This window comes from Pavona decussata, unplaced genomic scaffold (assembly GCF_977016875.1).
Source record: "Pavona decussata unplaced genomic scaffold, jaPavDecu1.1 SCAFFOLD_85, whole genome shotgun sequence".
NCBI classification, from domain to species: Eukaryota; Metazoa; Cnidaria; class Anthozoa; order Scleractinia; family Agariciidae; genus Pavona; species Pavona decussata.
This window is the reverse complement of record NW_028145503.1, coordinates 396,443-410,000: the sequence shown is the minus strand read 5'-3', so window position 1 is coordinate 410,000 and position 13,558 is coordinate 396,443. Positions and strand designations below refer to the sequence as shown.

The 13,558-nt window shown below is 37.4% G+C and overlaps 1 protein-coding gene across 1 annotated transcript in view; it reads right to left on the bottom strand.

The window, feature by feature from the left end:
* The window catches only part of LOC146475130 (uncharacterized), a 36,773-nt gene that overhangs the window by 10,385 nt on the left and 12,830 nt on the right, over positions 1 to 13,558 (bottom strand). Inside the window, exon 19 of the mRNA XM_085116100.1 lies at positions 12,546 to 12,654. Coding sequence (XP_084972226.1) covers positions 12,546 to 12,654 — 109 coding nt within the window. The remainder of the gene's footprint in view (positions 1 to 12,545; positions 12,655 to 13,558) is intronic.

Here is a 13,558-nt window from a genome sequence, read left to right as displayed (position 1 = left end):
GAAATATTTCTGGTTCGTACTCGTTCACCAGTAAGAGATTTATTTTTTGAATGCCTTGGTCCACTTCAAGTCCCTCTTCAAAGGTAGATCTTGCCAGCAGGACATGCTCCTCTTGTTCTTGACGGGCTTCTGTTAACTTGGGTTAATGCCGACTCAAGGTTTCTGCGATAAACATCTCCCTTCCTTTCTTTTCTCACACATCTAGCTCATAAGATCATATCGTTGCGGCCTTGAGATCATCCTAAGTAATCTCTTTAGAGCAGAAACCAGCGGCTTAAAAAGGTATCACTTCTAAGGCTTTATGGTCAGGCCAATCTCCCACAAGAATACCCCGTAAAAGTTTTCCGTTGGAAACACAATTGCAAGAAGTTCCTTTTTATCTGGGTGTATTTTCTTTCACCTGCAGTCAGGCCTCTGCTAGCGGAGGCCATCGCCCTACCATCTTGGAGTAGCGCGGCTATTAAGCCCCCTTCGCCAGCATCGCACTGAATGACTAAGTCCTTTTCTCGCTCATAGTACTGCAGCAGTAGTGGGGCCGTTACCATTTCCTTGATCCTGCAGAAAGCTCTGTCTGGACTTTGTCCCATGGAAATTATGTTTTCTTCTTATTGAGCTGTCTGAGAGGTTCTGAGACTTCCGATAATCTCGGCAAGAACTTTGCTCGGTAACCCCGTTGTCCATAATGCGCTGAGCACTAGTTACATCGGTTGGCCTTTCCATGTTAAGCACTGCTTTAACTTTGCACGGGTCTGCCTTTACTCCTTCCGATTTCAGGAAATGTCCTATGTAGGGTACCTCTGTTTGCTTGAATACCACTTTTTGATTGTCCAGTTTAATGTTACGCTCTTTGCATCTCGTCAACAGCTTCCTAATTTTAACGTCATGATCTGCTTTCACATCCCTCATCGTGTCTCCAGTGCCTGCGACTAGGATTACATCCGCGATTCCATATGTTCCTTCAAGGCCTTCAACTGCTTTTTGTAAGCGAAGCTGAAATATTTCACTAGCGGGCCACATCCCGAAAGGCATACGATTCCATTTTAATCTGCCAAAGAGTGTGACAAAGGTAGTAAGTACAGAACTCTCTTCTTTAAGCTTCATCTGTCAATAGTCATCCTTGCAATCTACTTTAGTAAAATTCTTGGCCTTATCCAACCACAGCACAATGTCTTCAACACTGACATAGGGGAATGGCACCTGTTTAACCCCTTGTTTAAGGGCTTAGGGTCTGCGCAAAGGCAAAGTTTACCTTGAGGTTTTCTTGCAATCACTATAGAATTCATCTATTTGGTTGGCCTATTTTCGCTATGCCATCTCTAGCTTCAAGATCATCAAGGTATTCTTTCAGTGGTGTTTAAAGGCTACGTTTTTAGAAACGTAGTGATCAATACTTTCATCCCCTTTCTATGACCTGGAGTTAATCACGTATCGCTCGAAGGTTTCATCGGTTTGTCCGATCATAGAGAATTCATCAAATTTCTAAACAACAGAGTCGAGTACTTTCGAACTTTCAGGCGGCTCAAACGTCACGCCCTTGTAAATTTCAAGTGGTTCTTCGCCGATCGCACAAAGACACGTCGCTATTTTGTGTTCTTCATCAAATCGCTCAGTAGACTCTTACAACCATGGGGTAACTATCCGGCCAACTAGCTCTCCTGAATTTCTTCCAGCCAGTCTTTAATCAATAGCTAACGGTAGTTAGCAACGTGGAATCACAAGTATGTAACGTAATCTACATATAACAAAATTGGCAGAATGCTGAATATGCTGTACCACTCTTATTCATGAACAACAAAGCTGCGAATTTGAATGTGAAGGCACTTTGGATAGCCGAAAATAAGAGAGAAAACAACAACAAAAAAAAAAGACCGCAATTTGCCTGTAGCGCACTGAAAAAAATAAAAAAAAATTAGCTTTTCTGACTTTCTCAAGTCCTACCTATGGTTATGAAATTTGCATTGTTATATAAAGGTAAGTTTTTCCGTTTTCCTGCATGTGTGTAGTTTATTGTAATTTTTTTCTATTATGTTCTCTCGCTCGTCTTGTCCTGCCTCGACTAACTTTAATTTGTGGCTATTGGCGGGACAAGCCACTTATATCAACTGAATTTGTAATTAAATTGTTGTTGTTGTTGTTGTATCTGCAATTGTAGCTAAAAAGACAATTTTTTGCGAAGTTTAGGAACTATCCCTTTACATTCGAAATTACTCAGGCATATAAAGGCATGGCCAGAAGCCTAATTTACATAAAAACAGAAAACAATCATAACATTTCCTACATAAAACAAGGCATATTAAGGCATGACCAAAAGCCTCATTTACATAAAAACAGAAAATAATCATAACATTTCGTACATTAAACAAAAAAAAAAAATGTCAAACTTGGCAGTTATATTAAACTTGAAAACCTTAACTGATTTTAGCTTCAAAGTGACAAGCATATTGGTCACGTGACTTATAAATGAACATTGATTGTTAAACATCTTCTAAGCCAAATGGGGTATATAAAATGAAATAGAATGAAATCTCCTTTGGTGTCATACGTTTCATTGTTAAGGACTTTAAATGAATTAGCCTCGTATGTGTGTCCACATTAAAAAACAGTCCTGCAATTAAGGAAATAGGTCACGTGAAATTAGAAATCACTTAATAAATTCTAATATAATTAACTTAGTAATGAACTTTCATAGTGTAATAGTATGACATCCGATAAGGTTTGATTATAGTTTGTTTGATATACCCCGTTTTACTTTAAACATTTTAGACGTTAATCATCATTTATTATGGTCGCGTGACCAAAATGTCTCACACTTTAAAACAAAAATCAGTTAAGGTCATCAAGTTTTCGCTGACTGCCAAGTTTGACATTTCTTTGTTCAACCTCAGAAATGTTATGATTGTTTTCTGATTTTATGCAAATTCGGCTCCTAAAAGACGCCTGAGTAAGAAAAAACTGGATTTTTTTTTTTGTGGGGAACGTGTGGCGAGCACGAAGGCTTAAGAGTGCCTGACTGTAACTTTCGAGAATCGCTGGCCAAGCTTGAAAAATCGAAACTCCTGATAATTTGCCTGAAGTTTACTTTTGGGGAACTATCTTCGAAAATATTATTTGAATGTTCTGGAAATTCATAGTTTTCGAGAATTTTGGAGAAAACGAAATTACGGGTTTTGCCTCATTAATTATGCAAACATCTTACTCAAAATTAGCCAAGTTCAATACGCTTGTGTTGAAACAGTACGCAACGCTACAAAACGAGGTCGGTTTTGAATAAGAGCATAACTCACCTACTTTCTATCAATGGGACCTATGGAAACTTTTGCAGATTTTTGGAGGGTTTATGGCTCTATGAAAAATTGACATTTTAAGGACTTCGCGATGGGGTGAAAATTGAGTAAGATTGAAGGTTTAAAATGCATCTTGGTATGTCAGGTATCGACTCGAGAGGAACATTGTGATAAAGTTTGGGTCGTCGTCTTTGATAATATGAAATAAAAAATCTGGGCAATCAATGCACGCGCTGACGAAAACCAAAGTTAGAGAGGCTTCGATAACAAATTTGCATAATTCGCAACTGTTGAGAAAATGCTGTTGTGGCGACTCGGTGAAAACATTGACCCAGGCTATCTTCAAATGGCCATTTTATCTCATATTGCATTTGTCTGTTTCTCTTTCTTGTTTAATAACGTGATAGAAAAGGTCTGGACAAAAAAAATGCACGCCATCGGGAAAGAAAATATTCGCCAAATTCTGGTGGGAAATTTGCATAATGCAAATCTCCCAATAAATCTTTCTGCAAAGAAATCTGATTGGGAAAGTTTCGTGAAGAGACTATTTGACCGAAACACTCCATATAAAAGGAGTCAAAACAACCTTTAATTATCCGATTTCAACAAATAATTGTGGAATCTTTAGCCTTTAAAAATTAATAGTGCCAAACTGATACTCGCTATTGTGTTATCTGCGTCACGTCAATACCTGTCGACATATTTTAAATAATATAATGCCCAGAAACCAACTTGTGCTGCGAAATTTGCCATTTACAACAACTAGAATAAAGACCTTTATTTGCTGGCAAATAGGCGGTTTAAAAATAAAACGTTCACAGAAATCACGTTTAAAAAATACACGCTTGTCAAATGAGGTTTGAAAGTTAGACATAGAGTCGGTCAAAGCGAACATTTTTAATTAAATCAAGTTTGTTTAGTGGAATGCTTTTCAAATAGCCAGTCCAACCTTTTTCAGTGGCTTCCAATTAATGATCACTCAGAAGCGAGTCAGTTAAAAAAAAACTCTTTGTTCATGTTGTTTGATACTGTACCTTCGCAAGCGACTGAAAAACGGGCAATTAACGGTTGGCATAATATGCGAAAGAATTCCTTCTAACATAATGTGATTTTTGAAGCGACTCGTGCGTTCCATTATTCTGGTCGTGGAAGCGAGATGTCCCGCTTCCACTGCTTATGGCGATAGAAGCGAAACATCTAGCTTCTATGACCACAATAAATAAACATTTTTCCGGTGAAAGAAGCGAGTTGTTTCGCTTCCTACAACCAATGGGCGACAAGAAGCGAAACGTCTCGCATCCACACTCACAATAAATAAACAGTTTTGTCAGGTGAAAGAAGCGAGTTGTTTCGCTTCCTACAACCAATGGGCGACAAGAAGCGAAACGTCTCGCATCCACACTCACAATAAATACACAGTTTTCCGGTGAAAGAAGCGAGTTGTTTCGCTTCCTACAACCAATGGGCGACAAGAAGCGAAACGTCTCGCATCCACACTCACAATAAATACACAGTTTTCCGGTGAAAGAAGCGAGTTGTTTCGCTTCCTACAACCAATGGGCGACAAGAAGCGAAACGTCTCGCATCCACACTCACAATAAATACACAGTTTTCCGGTGAAAGAAGCGAGTTGTTTCGCTTCCTACAACCAATGGGCGACAAGAAGCGAAACGTCTCGCATCCACACTCACAATAAATACACAGTTTTCCGGTGAAAGAAGCGAGTTGTTTCGCTTCCTACAACCAATGGGCGACAAGATAAATAAACTCGCAATAAATAAACAGTTTTGTCAGGTGATAAAAATTCGCGCATTAGTTTTGCAGTGGTTGGGTGAAGCCTGGGCACTAGATGCTAAGGTACTCTTCCAGTCGAGATTGCACGTGGTTTCATCCTGTTCCGTTCGTGGAGATATATGCCGACTTAATGCGCCCTATTTGTACCACGACTGTAATGAGCAAAGCCTTTCTTATATATTCAGGTAAGGTAGCTTATTTTTTCCCTCTTTAATATCTTCAAGCCGGACAAGATAGACTTGAAAAAGCCCCTTTGAATCGTAAAGTTGACGGGGGCATATGCTGTCTACTTTGTCGATTTGGATACCGAAATTGTTAAACAAGCTATATCTTCAAACGACGATCGGCAGACCACATACAACTAAATGCTTGTAAAGTCAGAGGACTCAGAGGCATACTGAATTCTACGAACATAACCGTAGCTTTGCACCGGGGGGTTGTGTCTCTGTGTAGAAGTGTGTGTGTGTGTGGGAGGGTACTCTTCGGAATTCTTGATTGGGGTTTGCTGCTCTGTTCTCCAAATCCTGATCCTATTTCAGATCAAAACAGGTCATTTTCCACACCCGTTTTCAGACCTGAGTGCAAAGCTTGGCATCGAAATCAACGGAGGTGAACACCATGCAACCAAAGAATGGGCAAAATTCAGCCCGAATGATATACTTTCAGTTACTTTGCCTTCTCCCTTATTCACTTTGACTTGAGAATACGCTCTCGTAGTTCCCTTGAAAACCATACACGATTTCAGACCATAATGGTAAAAGTCTATACCCGTTTTCAGACCTAAACGGCTCAAAAACCATACCCTTTGGGGCGGCACATACCTATATGGCTTCTGATAGTAGTGTCTCCCCCCCTCCCTGAAGCTTTGCAATGCGGGTAAATATCCAGTAACATCAACTCAAAATGATCTACGTTTGGAGTCTTTGAATATGATACCAGATTTTTTGATAATACAAGATTACTTCTAATCGTATGCATTTGTACTGGTATTTTCTTTCATCGAAATGTAGTCGTCCTCTCTATGATATCGGTAAACTCGCGCATTGACGAGGTAGCCCTGGAACTAACAGTAATTTTTAAACAACTTCAGTGTAAACCTACAACCTAAATTGGAATGGTTTAAGAATCGTACATGTCTGCTAAACTTTAAACTATGTTGAAAATTCGATAGGCTATATATATGAACTGAAACAGTTCAGTTTTTAATTTGCTTTGCACAATCGTGAAATGAAGTGCTCCAGTTAACTCGAGTTAATAGCCTATATCGACTGGTTCAAGCGGATGTTCGCTTAGTATATCATTCCGATTTAGATTACAATTGCATTGAAGTCGTTAGGTCACCGTTGTTCAGATTGGACCGTTCAGGGCATGTTTACAAGGTGGTTGGGCGACCCATCGGCAACTCGATTTCGCGGGATAATTTGTTTCTAGGTCACAACGTCAAAGTGTAAGCGGCCGTTCAAATTGGGAAGGCTCTAGTTAGGCGAAATACTAGTTGCGGAACCGTGAAGTATAAGCCTTCCTTATATGACTTTGCAAACATAGTTTTAGTGGACAAGCATTAGCCTTTTCTTGTTATGATTGCTATCTAATTACATAGATATGTTTAAAGTTAGATGATTTTTTTGTAAATTGGGAACTATTTAGGTTAACAGACATATTTACCATGCTTAATTGAGTTAATGGCATGTTTGGTGTTATATTCGAAATACATTTGAGTAGCAATACACTGAGGTTAACTCAAGAGAACACAAAATTTAGAGAGATTATCTCCTCACTCGCACGTCTCTTTTTACCTTTTGGTTGAGACACATTAAGTATATTGATTTATATTTACGAGTTTTATAATAACATCCTTATATTTTGCATGCTTTAGAGTACTTTAACATTTTACATTCAGTGATTATGAGTCATTAAGAGTGATTACGTTTTAAAAAAAGAAAACATTTTATGGAGTTTAATAACGCAACGTGATATGTACCACACGTGAAAGAACTATCAGCCTGATTCACGTAATCAAATATTTAGAACTTAAGTCTGTCTAACTTTCATCTGTTCCTATTTTGATCGGACAGCCAGCAAGAACTTTGGATCCCTTGGGTTCCAACAAGAACACTAAGCTATTTCTCTTAAGGTGTTTACGAGTATTCAGTAAGGTAATATCTTTCTTTATGTCAGCTCCCACAAAAGCTCTGTCAATACAGATCACGTTCCATGAAGGACATTAACGTACAACAAGCGCGGTGATTGGTATTCAAATGATTTATACGCATTTCTCCGTGAAGTTTTAACATGATTTAATTTTGGGTAACCGCCATCGCTATGTACTTGAAGATGACGCGCATTATGAACCAATCACAGCGCTCTGTGTGGATGTGCGCGCCGCGTTGTTTAACAAGCAAAGCGTTTGAGAGTTCAGTTGTCAACATCCATTAAAGCTCCTAAAGACGAAAACGAGTTCCTGTCTTTCACGAAACCAAGCCGAAAACTATTCCTCGTCTTGTTTTACCTTGGAAAAATATTGCTCTTGCCCCTAAGAGTCATTGAATGCGGGACGTTTCGCTTCTTGTCGCCCATTGGTTGTTGGAAGCGAAACAACTCGCTTCTTTCACCTGGCAAAACAGTTTATTTATTGTGAGAGTGGATGCGAGACGTTTCGCTTCTTGTCGCCCATTGGTTGTAGGAAGCGAAACAACTCGCTTCTTTCACCTGACAAAACTGTTTATTTATTGTGAGTGTGGATGCGAGACGTTTCGCTTCTATCGCCATAAGCAGTGGAAGCGGGACATTTCGCTTCCACGACCACAATAATGGAACGCACGAGTAGCTTCAAAAATCACATTATGTTAGAAGGAATTCTTTCGCATATTATGCTTAATACTGCGTTCCCCTGAAAAACAATGTCAGCCGGCACGCCATACTTAACGTAATTAATGGCATGAAATATCACACATGCACGAATACACACTTCAAAACCTGTGTGTCAATTTCCGTTTAACAAAAAAATAACTCAGTTTATACTTACAGTCCACATTGGCTGTTTTCACCAAATCGAGCCCTGAGATGAATGCTAAAAATGTAAAATGCCGGGCTCTCTTCAGCGCGTATTAAAAATTCAGCTGTTTCGCTGAGATAAAGCAAGATTTTATGTTTGCACTGTCGATCCTCACTATATTACTCCCAGTCCATTTTTTGTTTCTCAAAAACAACAATGAATGGACAAAAACAACTACCGAAACTTGATTTTATACATCTTAAACTTATTGAAAATGAATACAAGAAAGATATGATTTTCAGACTTCCAGTCAGTCTCCTTTAAGCCTAGTGCGTAGTACGTACTCCTCCTATTATACACTTACCTTAGTACCTCTTTTATACCCAGTCCGTGGTCCGTTAAGTCCTTTGTCCGCGCATTACATCGTATTCTGACCGCGTTTATAACGTATGCAGGTCTTCGAAAGTAGATTCAGGGGACTAAAGATATATATAGATATATATAGCAGGATGTAGAGCAAGGAAAATGTCCAGCAGACCTTTAAAAATCTACTGGAATCGTACTGAAATGGCCAAAATATGGCACACAAACACTGGCAAAAGATCGAGAGACAAGGTAAGCCATTTTTCTTCAATTTATTCCCTTTATTTTCGACTCCAAAACTCGTTCGTAAATTACACTCAAATTACAACGTGACAGTGAAAAGGTCAAACGAATTTCTTTTGAACGCTCATAGAGCTTCGGCTACCTGTGATGTATGCAGTAGACATTGCGTGTATACAGTGTCACTAACTGACTAACATACCCGTGTTTCTCTTGTTGGCATTCAACAAAGATAAATGCATGCCCTACAGCCAATGTGGACTGTAGGTATAAATTGAGTTATTATTTTGTTAAACGGAAATTGGCACACAGGTTTTGAAGCATGTATCTGTGCATGTGTGTTTGTGGGCATCTTTTAAGACATATCGACAGCTATTGACGTGACACAGGTAACGCAATAGCGAGTATCAGTTTGACACTATAATTTAAAGGTTAAGATTCGACAATTATTTGTTGAAATCGGATATTTAAAGGTTGTTTTTTTTTTTATTTATTTTTTTTAAAATAAATTTATTAACTATAGAATACTAAACTTTACTTACAATACTAACCATACCAACTTAAGATACTAACCTAAATTACAAAAAAGTAAACATAATAATAATAATAATAATAATAATAATAATAATAATAATAATAATAATAATAATAATAATAGTTACAATATTAAATTAAATTCTTCTACTGACAAGGTATGACTATTTTTTAGACTAAAAAAGGAATTACAATTCACTCAAATTTACTACGAATACTATCATAATAGAAACAATACTTAAATACTTCTACTAACACTTACAATATACAGTTACACAATAGTTGCAATATTAAAATTAAATTAAAAGTTGTTACTAACGAAGTAAGAAAAAAAAAAGAGACTTACAATAGGTTACAGTTGCACTTATGAATGAAAATACCACACAAAAGTTTATGTGTAATGTAATTCTTCACATTAAACTGGGGATAGTATCCACTTTTTCTTAAAGAATTTTGTGTTATTGATCTTTCTTTCGGTTTCATATTTTATGACTATTTTACTTTGAAATCCTTGGATTTTGGGTCGAATCTGGGTTCTTCTGCAGTCCCATAGAAACAGTTTCCCAATTATTATAAAATAATTCAGTAGGTTAAGTAAAGGGCATGGTTTAGTTATAATTCCAAATAAAACATCTTGAAGAGTAAGACGAATTTGCTGATTTGAGAGTTGGTGCCAGTAATCTTGAAAATCGTTCCAAAACTGTCTAACAAAGGGACACTGATACAAAAGGTGGTGTAAGGTTTCAGATTCTGCCTTGCAAAACGAGCACAGATCATCCGTTCTGAAGCCTATTTTATATAATTTAGAATTTGTGTATAAAATAGAGTTGATCACTTTGAACTGAAAACCTTTTACGTATGATTCAAGCACAACAGAATGTGGCAGAGTGAAGATTTCTCTCAGCTGATCAAACGAGAAATTAAAATCATTCTGCAATTTACGAACGATATTAGGAGGCTGTGCTTTTTTGCGTGCAAGTAATGAGTAATAGTCCTTTGATTTCTTTTTTGTGACATCAAAGATGTTGTCATCAATTGAAAATAATGGAGAGGCTGTAGATGGACAGGGAGAAGTAATTTTTAAAGAAGAAGGTATTGAATGTCGAAGGCCAGCCCATTGCAAAAAGTTAGTTTTGGAAATCTTATGCGACCAGTGGCAAAAAGAGTCTTCTATATTTAAACTGAAAAGTAGATCTTGAGTAAAGATCAATCCTGCCATGAAATAATTTTTGTAGAAAACTGGTCTCTTGTCAATGCGAATTTCTTTATTATTCCAAATAACATTTTGCCAGTCTCTCTGAGAGGCAAAAGAGTCACGACAATCTGACCACCAAGAAAGCAGTTCACAATAAAACTTAGAAGAGATTTTGTAATCCTTAATATCATAGTTACAATTTAAGAAGAAAAAACCTCCCATCGGTTCTAGCAAGTGCTGTAGGTAAGTTTTCCACGTTCCATTCTGACCTTCAAAAATACGCTTTAACCATGCCAGCCTTAAGGACTTTATCATGCAATCTAAATTGATCATTTTGAATCCACCTTCCTCGTATTCATTTATTACCGAAACGCGTGTTACCTTATCCGTGCCATTCCAAAGGAATTTAAATAACAGTTGATTCAATTGTTTCACTAATTCGTTAGGTGTAGGTAGTACCGAGCACACATAAACAAACTTTGGAATAAGGAAGGATTTGATTATTGTCACCTTACCATAGACAGATAAATCTCTTGAGGACCAAATATTAATAAGTTTTTTAATGCTATCTAATCGCTCAATAAAATTCTTTTCTTTCAGTAATTTTGGATCATACGTGAAATACACCCCCAGGGCTTTTATCGGCTCATTTGGCCATTTAATGCCTAACGGTTTTGCTTTATTTCCTTTAGAAGAGCCAATCCACAAACCCTCGGTTTTTGTGCTATTGATCTTGAGTCCTGAGATATTTTTGAATAAATCCAGCAGTTGAAAAAGTACCGTGGCTGAGTTGGTGTCAGCGAGTACTGCTGTTGTGTCATCTGCGTATTGTAACAATTTTGTCTCTTCTTTCCCAATGGTAATACCCTTTATAGCTGGATTTTGACGAATGGCAATAGCTAGCGTTTCCACCGCTACAATGAAAAGATAGGGAGAAAGAGGATCACCCTGTCTGACACCTCGCTTAAGTTGAAAGGATTTTGAAGTTATGCCGTTGTTCATAATACAGCTTTGTACGTTGTTGTAGAACAGTTTTACCCAGCGAAGAAAATCAGAACCAAAATTGAAGGCTTCAATACATTTAAAAAGGAAATCCCATTCAATGCTATCAAATGCCTTTTGAAAATCAATGAAGATCATTAAGCCGGGAATGTTTTCGTTGGCAGTCCAATCCATAATGTCATAGATGGAACGGATGGTTTCACCTATGAAACGATCTTTAATATACCCTGTTTGATTATGATGAATGATATAAGGCAAAACATTTTTTAATCTCGATGCAATTACCTTAGACAATATTTTTGCATCAACGTTCACAAGAGAAATGGGGCGCCAGTTTTCAATAAGAGAACGATCTTTTCCTTTTTTCTCAATAAGCGTGATAATCGCATGCTTTTGAGAATGGGACAACTCCCCTTTCTCAAAACATTCATTTGCACACCTTATGAAGCAATCATTGATAAAAGGCCAGAATTTTTTATAAAATTCAATTGGAATTCCATCGTTTCCTGGAGATTTGTTAGTTTGAAAGGTATCAAGAAGACAAAAACATTCCTCTGAAGTGATTTTACCTTCACAGGAGATTTTCTGTTCTTCAGAGAGTTTGGGTATATTTAAATTATTTAAAAAGGAATCGATTTCATTTTCAATATCCGGACGATTGTTTTTACTCTTGTACAAGTCGCAGTAAAATTGTTCTACCTCGTTTAGTATGCAGAGTGGATTTGTTTTAATTTCGTCGTTTACATACAATTTACGTATGTGCTTCTTGACGTGATTTCTCTTTTCTAAATTTAAGGAGTACTTTGTGCTCTTCTCGCCGTATTCGTGCCATCTAGCACGTGCGCGTACAATGATTCCTTTGGTTTTTTCTTCATAAAAATATTCTAGTTCTTTCTGAGCAACATCAAACAAAGTAGCATTAGAATCACTAGGGTTGCTTTCGAAAGCTTGCTTTGTTACGTTTAGTTCATTTTGGAGTTTTGTTTCCAACATTGTTGGACGATGTTGTACAGTGTTGAGCGAGATGGCCAAACGAATGTAACACGCTTGATGCAACACTTTGGCTAATGTAAACATAGTATTAACAAAAGGAAAGTAACGAAAACACGGATAAAATATAAATATAGTTGTCACTTACCTCCAGTGACTGATTCAGCAGGGAACACTCCTGCTCTTCCTGCATCGAGGAGCCCATCACCTCCAGGGAACTTTTTTACATCCCAAGGGAAGCTGCTGACGATCTTTTCCTGTAAAGTTGAAGCAGATAAAGAGTGGCCTTGGTCTTATAATGGATCATAGAATGAGAAGGGTATGGGTTTATTCGTTGGCTTAAAGTTTATGGAAACGACGAAGGCGTTTAAAATAATGTGTTTAAAACAAAATCAAAGGAAAGAGGGAACAAAGGAAAAAATAAATGAAGGAAGGAAGGAAGGAAGGAAGAAAGAAAGGAAGAAAGGAAGGAAAGAAGGAAGGAAGGAAGGAAGGAACACACGAACGAGCGACCGAACAAACGAACAAACGAACGAACGAACGAATAAATGAATTAATCAATGAATCAATGAACGAGCGAACGAAGGAAAGGATGAATGAATGAATGAATGAATGAATGAATGAATGAATGAATGAATGAATGAATGAATGAATGAATGAATGAATGAATGAATGAATGAATGAATGAATGAATGAATGGATAAATGAATGAATGAATGAACGAGCGAACTAACGAACGAACAGATAAATGAATGACTGACTGACTGAATGAATGAATGAATGAATGAATGAATGAATGAATGAATGAATGAATGAATGAATGAATGAATGAATGAATGAATGAATGAATGAACGAGCGAACGAACGAACGAACGGATAAATGAATGACTGACTGAATGAATGAATGAATGAATGAATGAATCAATGAATGAATCAATGAATGAATGAATTAATGAATGGATGTTATAAATATTGTTTATTTCAGTGGACCTTCTCTCTGTTTCTACTCTCTTACCCAGACCTCACTGCAGGTTTGTAACTCTGTCCCTTCCTGACCGTGGGAAATTTGGGTACAAAATTACTCTGTCTCCTAATCGAATTGTAATTTTGAAATTTGAATTTTATGTAGAGAGGAAACCCGGTTAACAGCTCTTGCCAAAA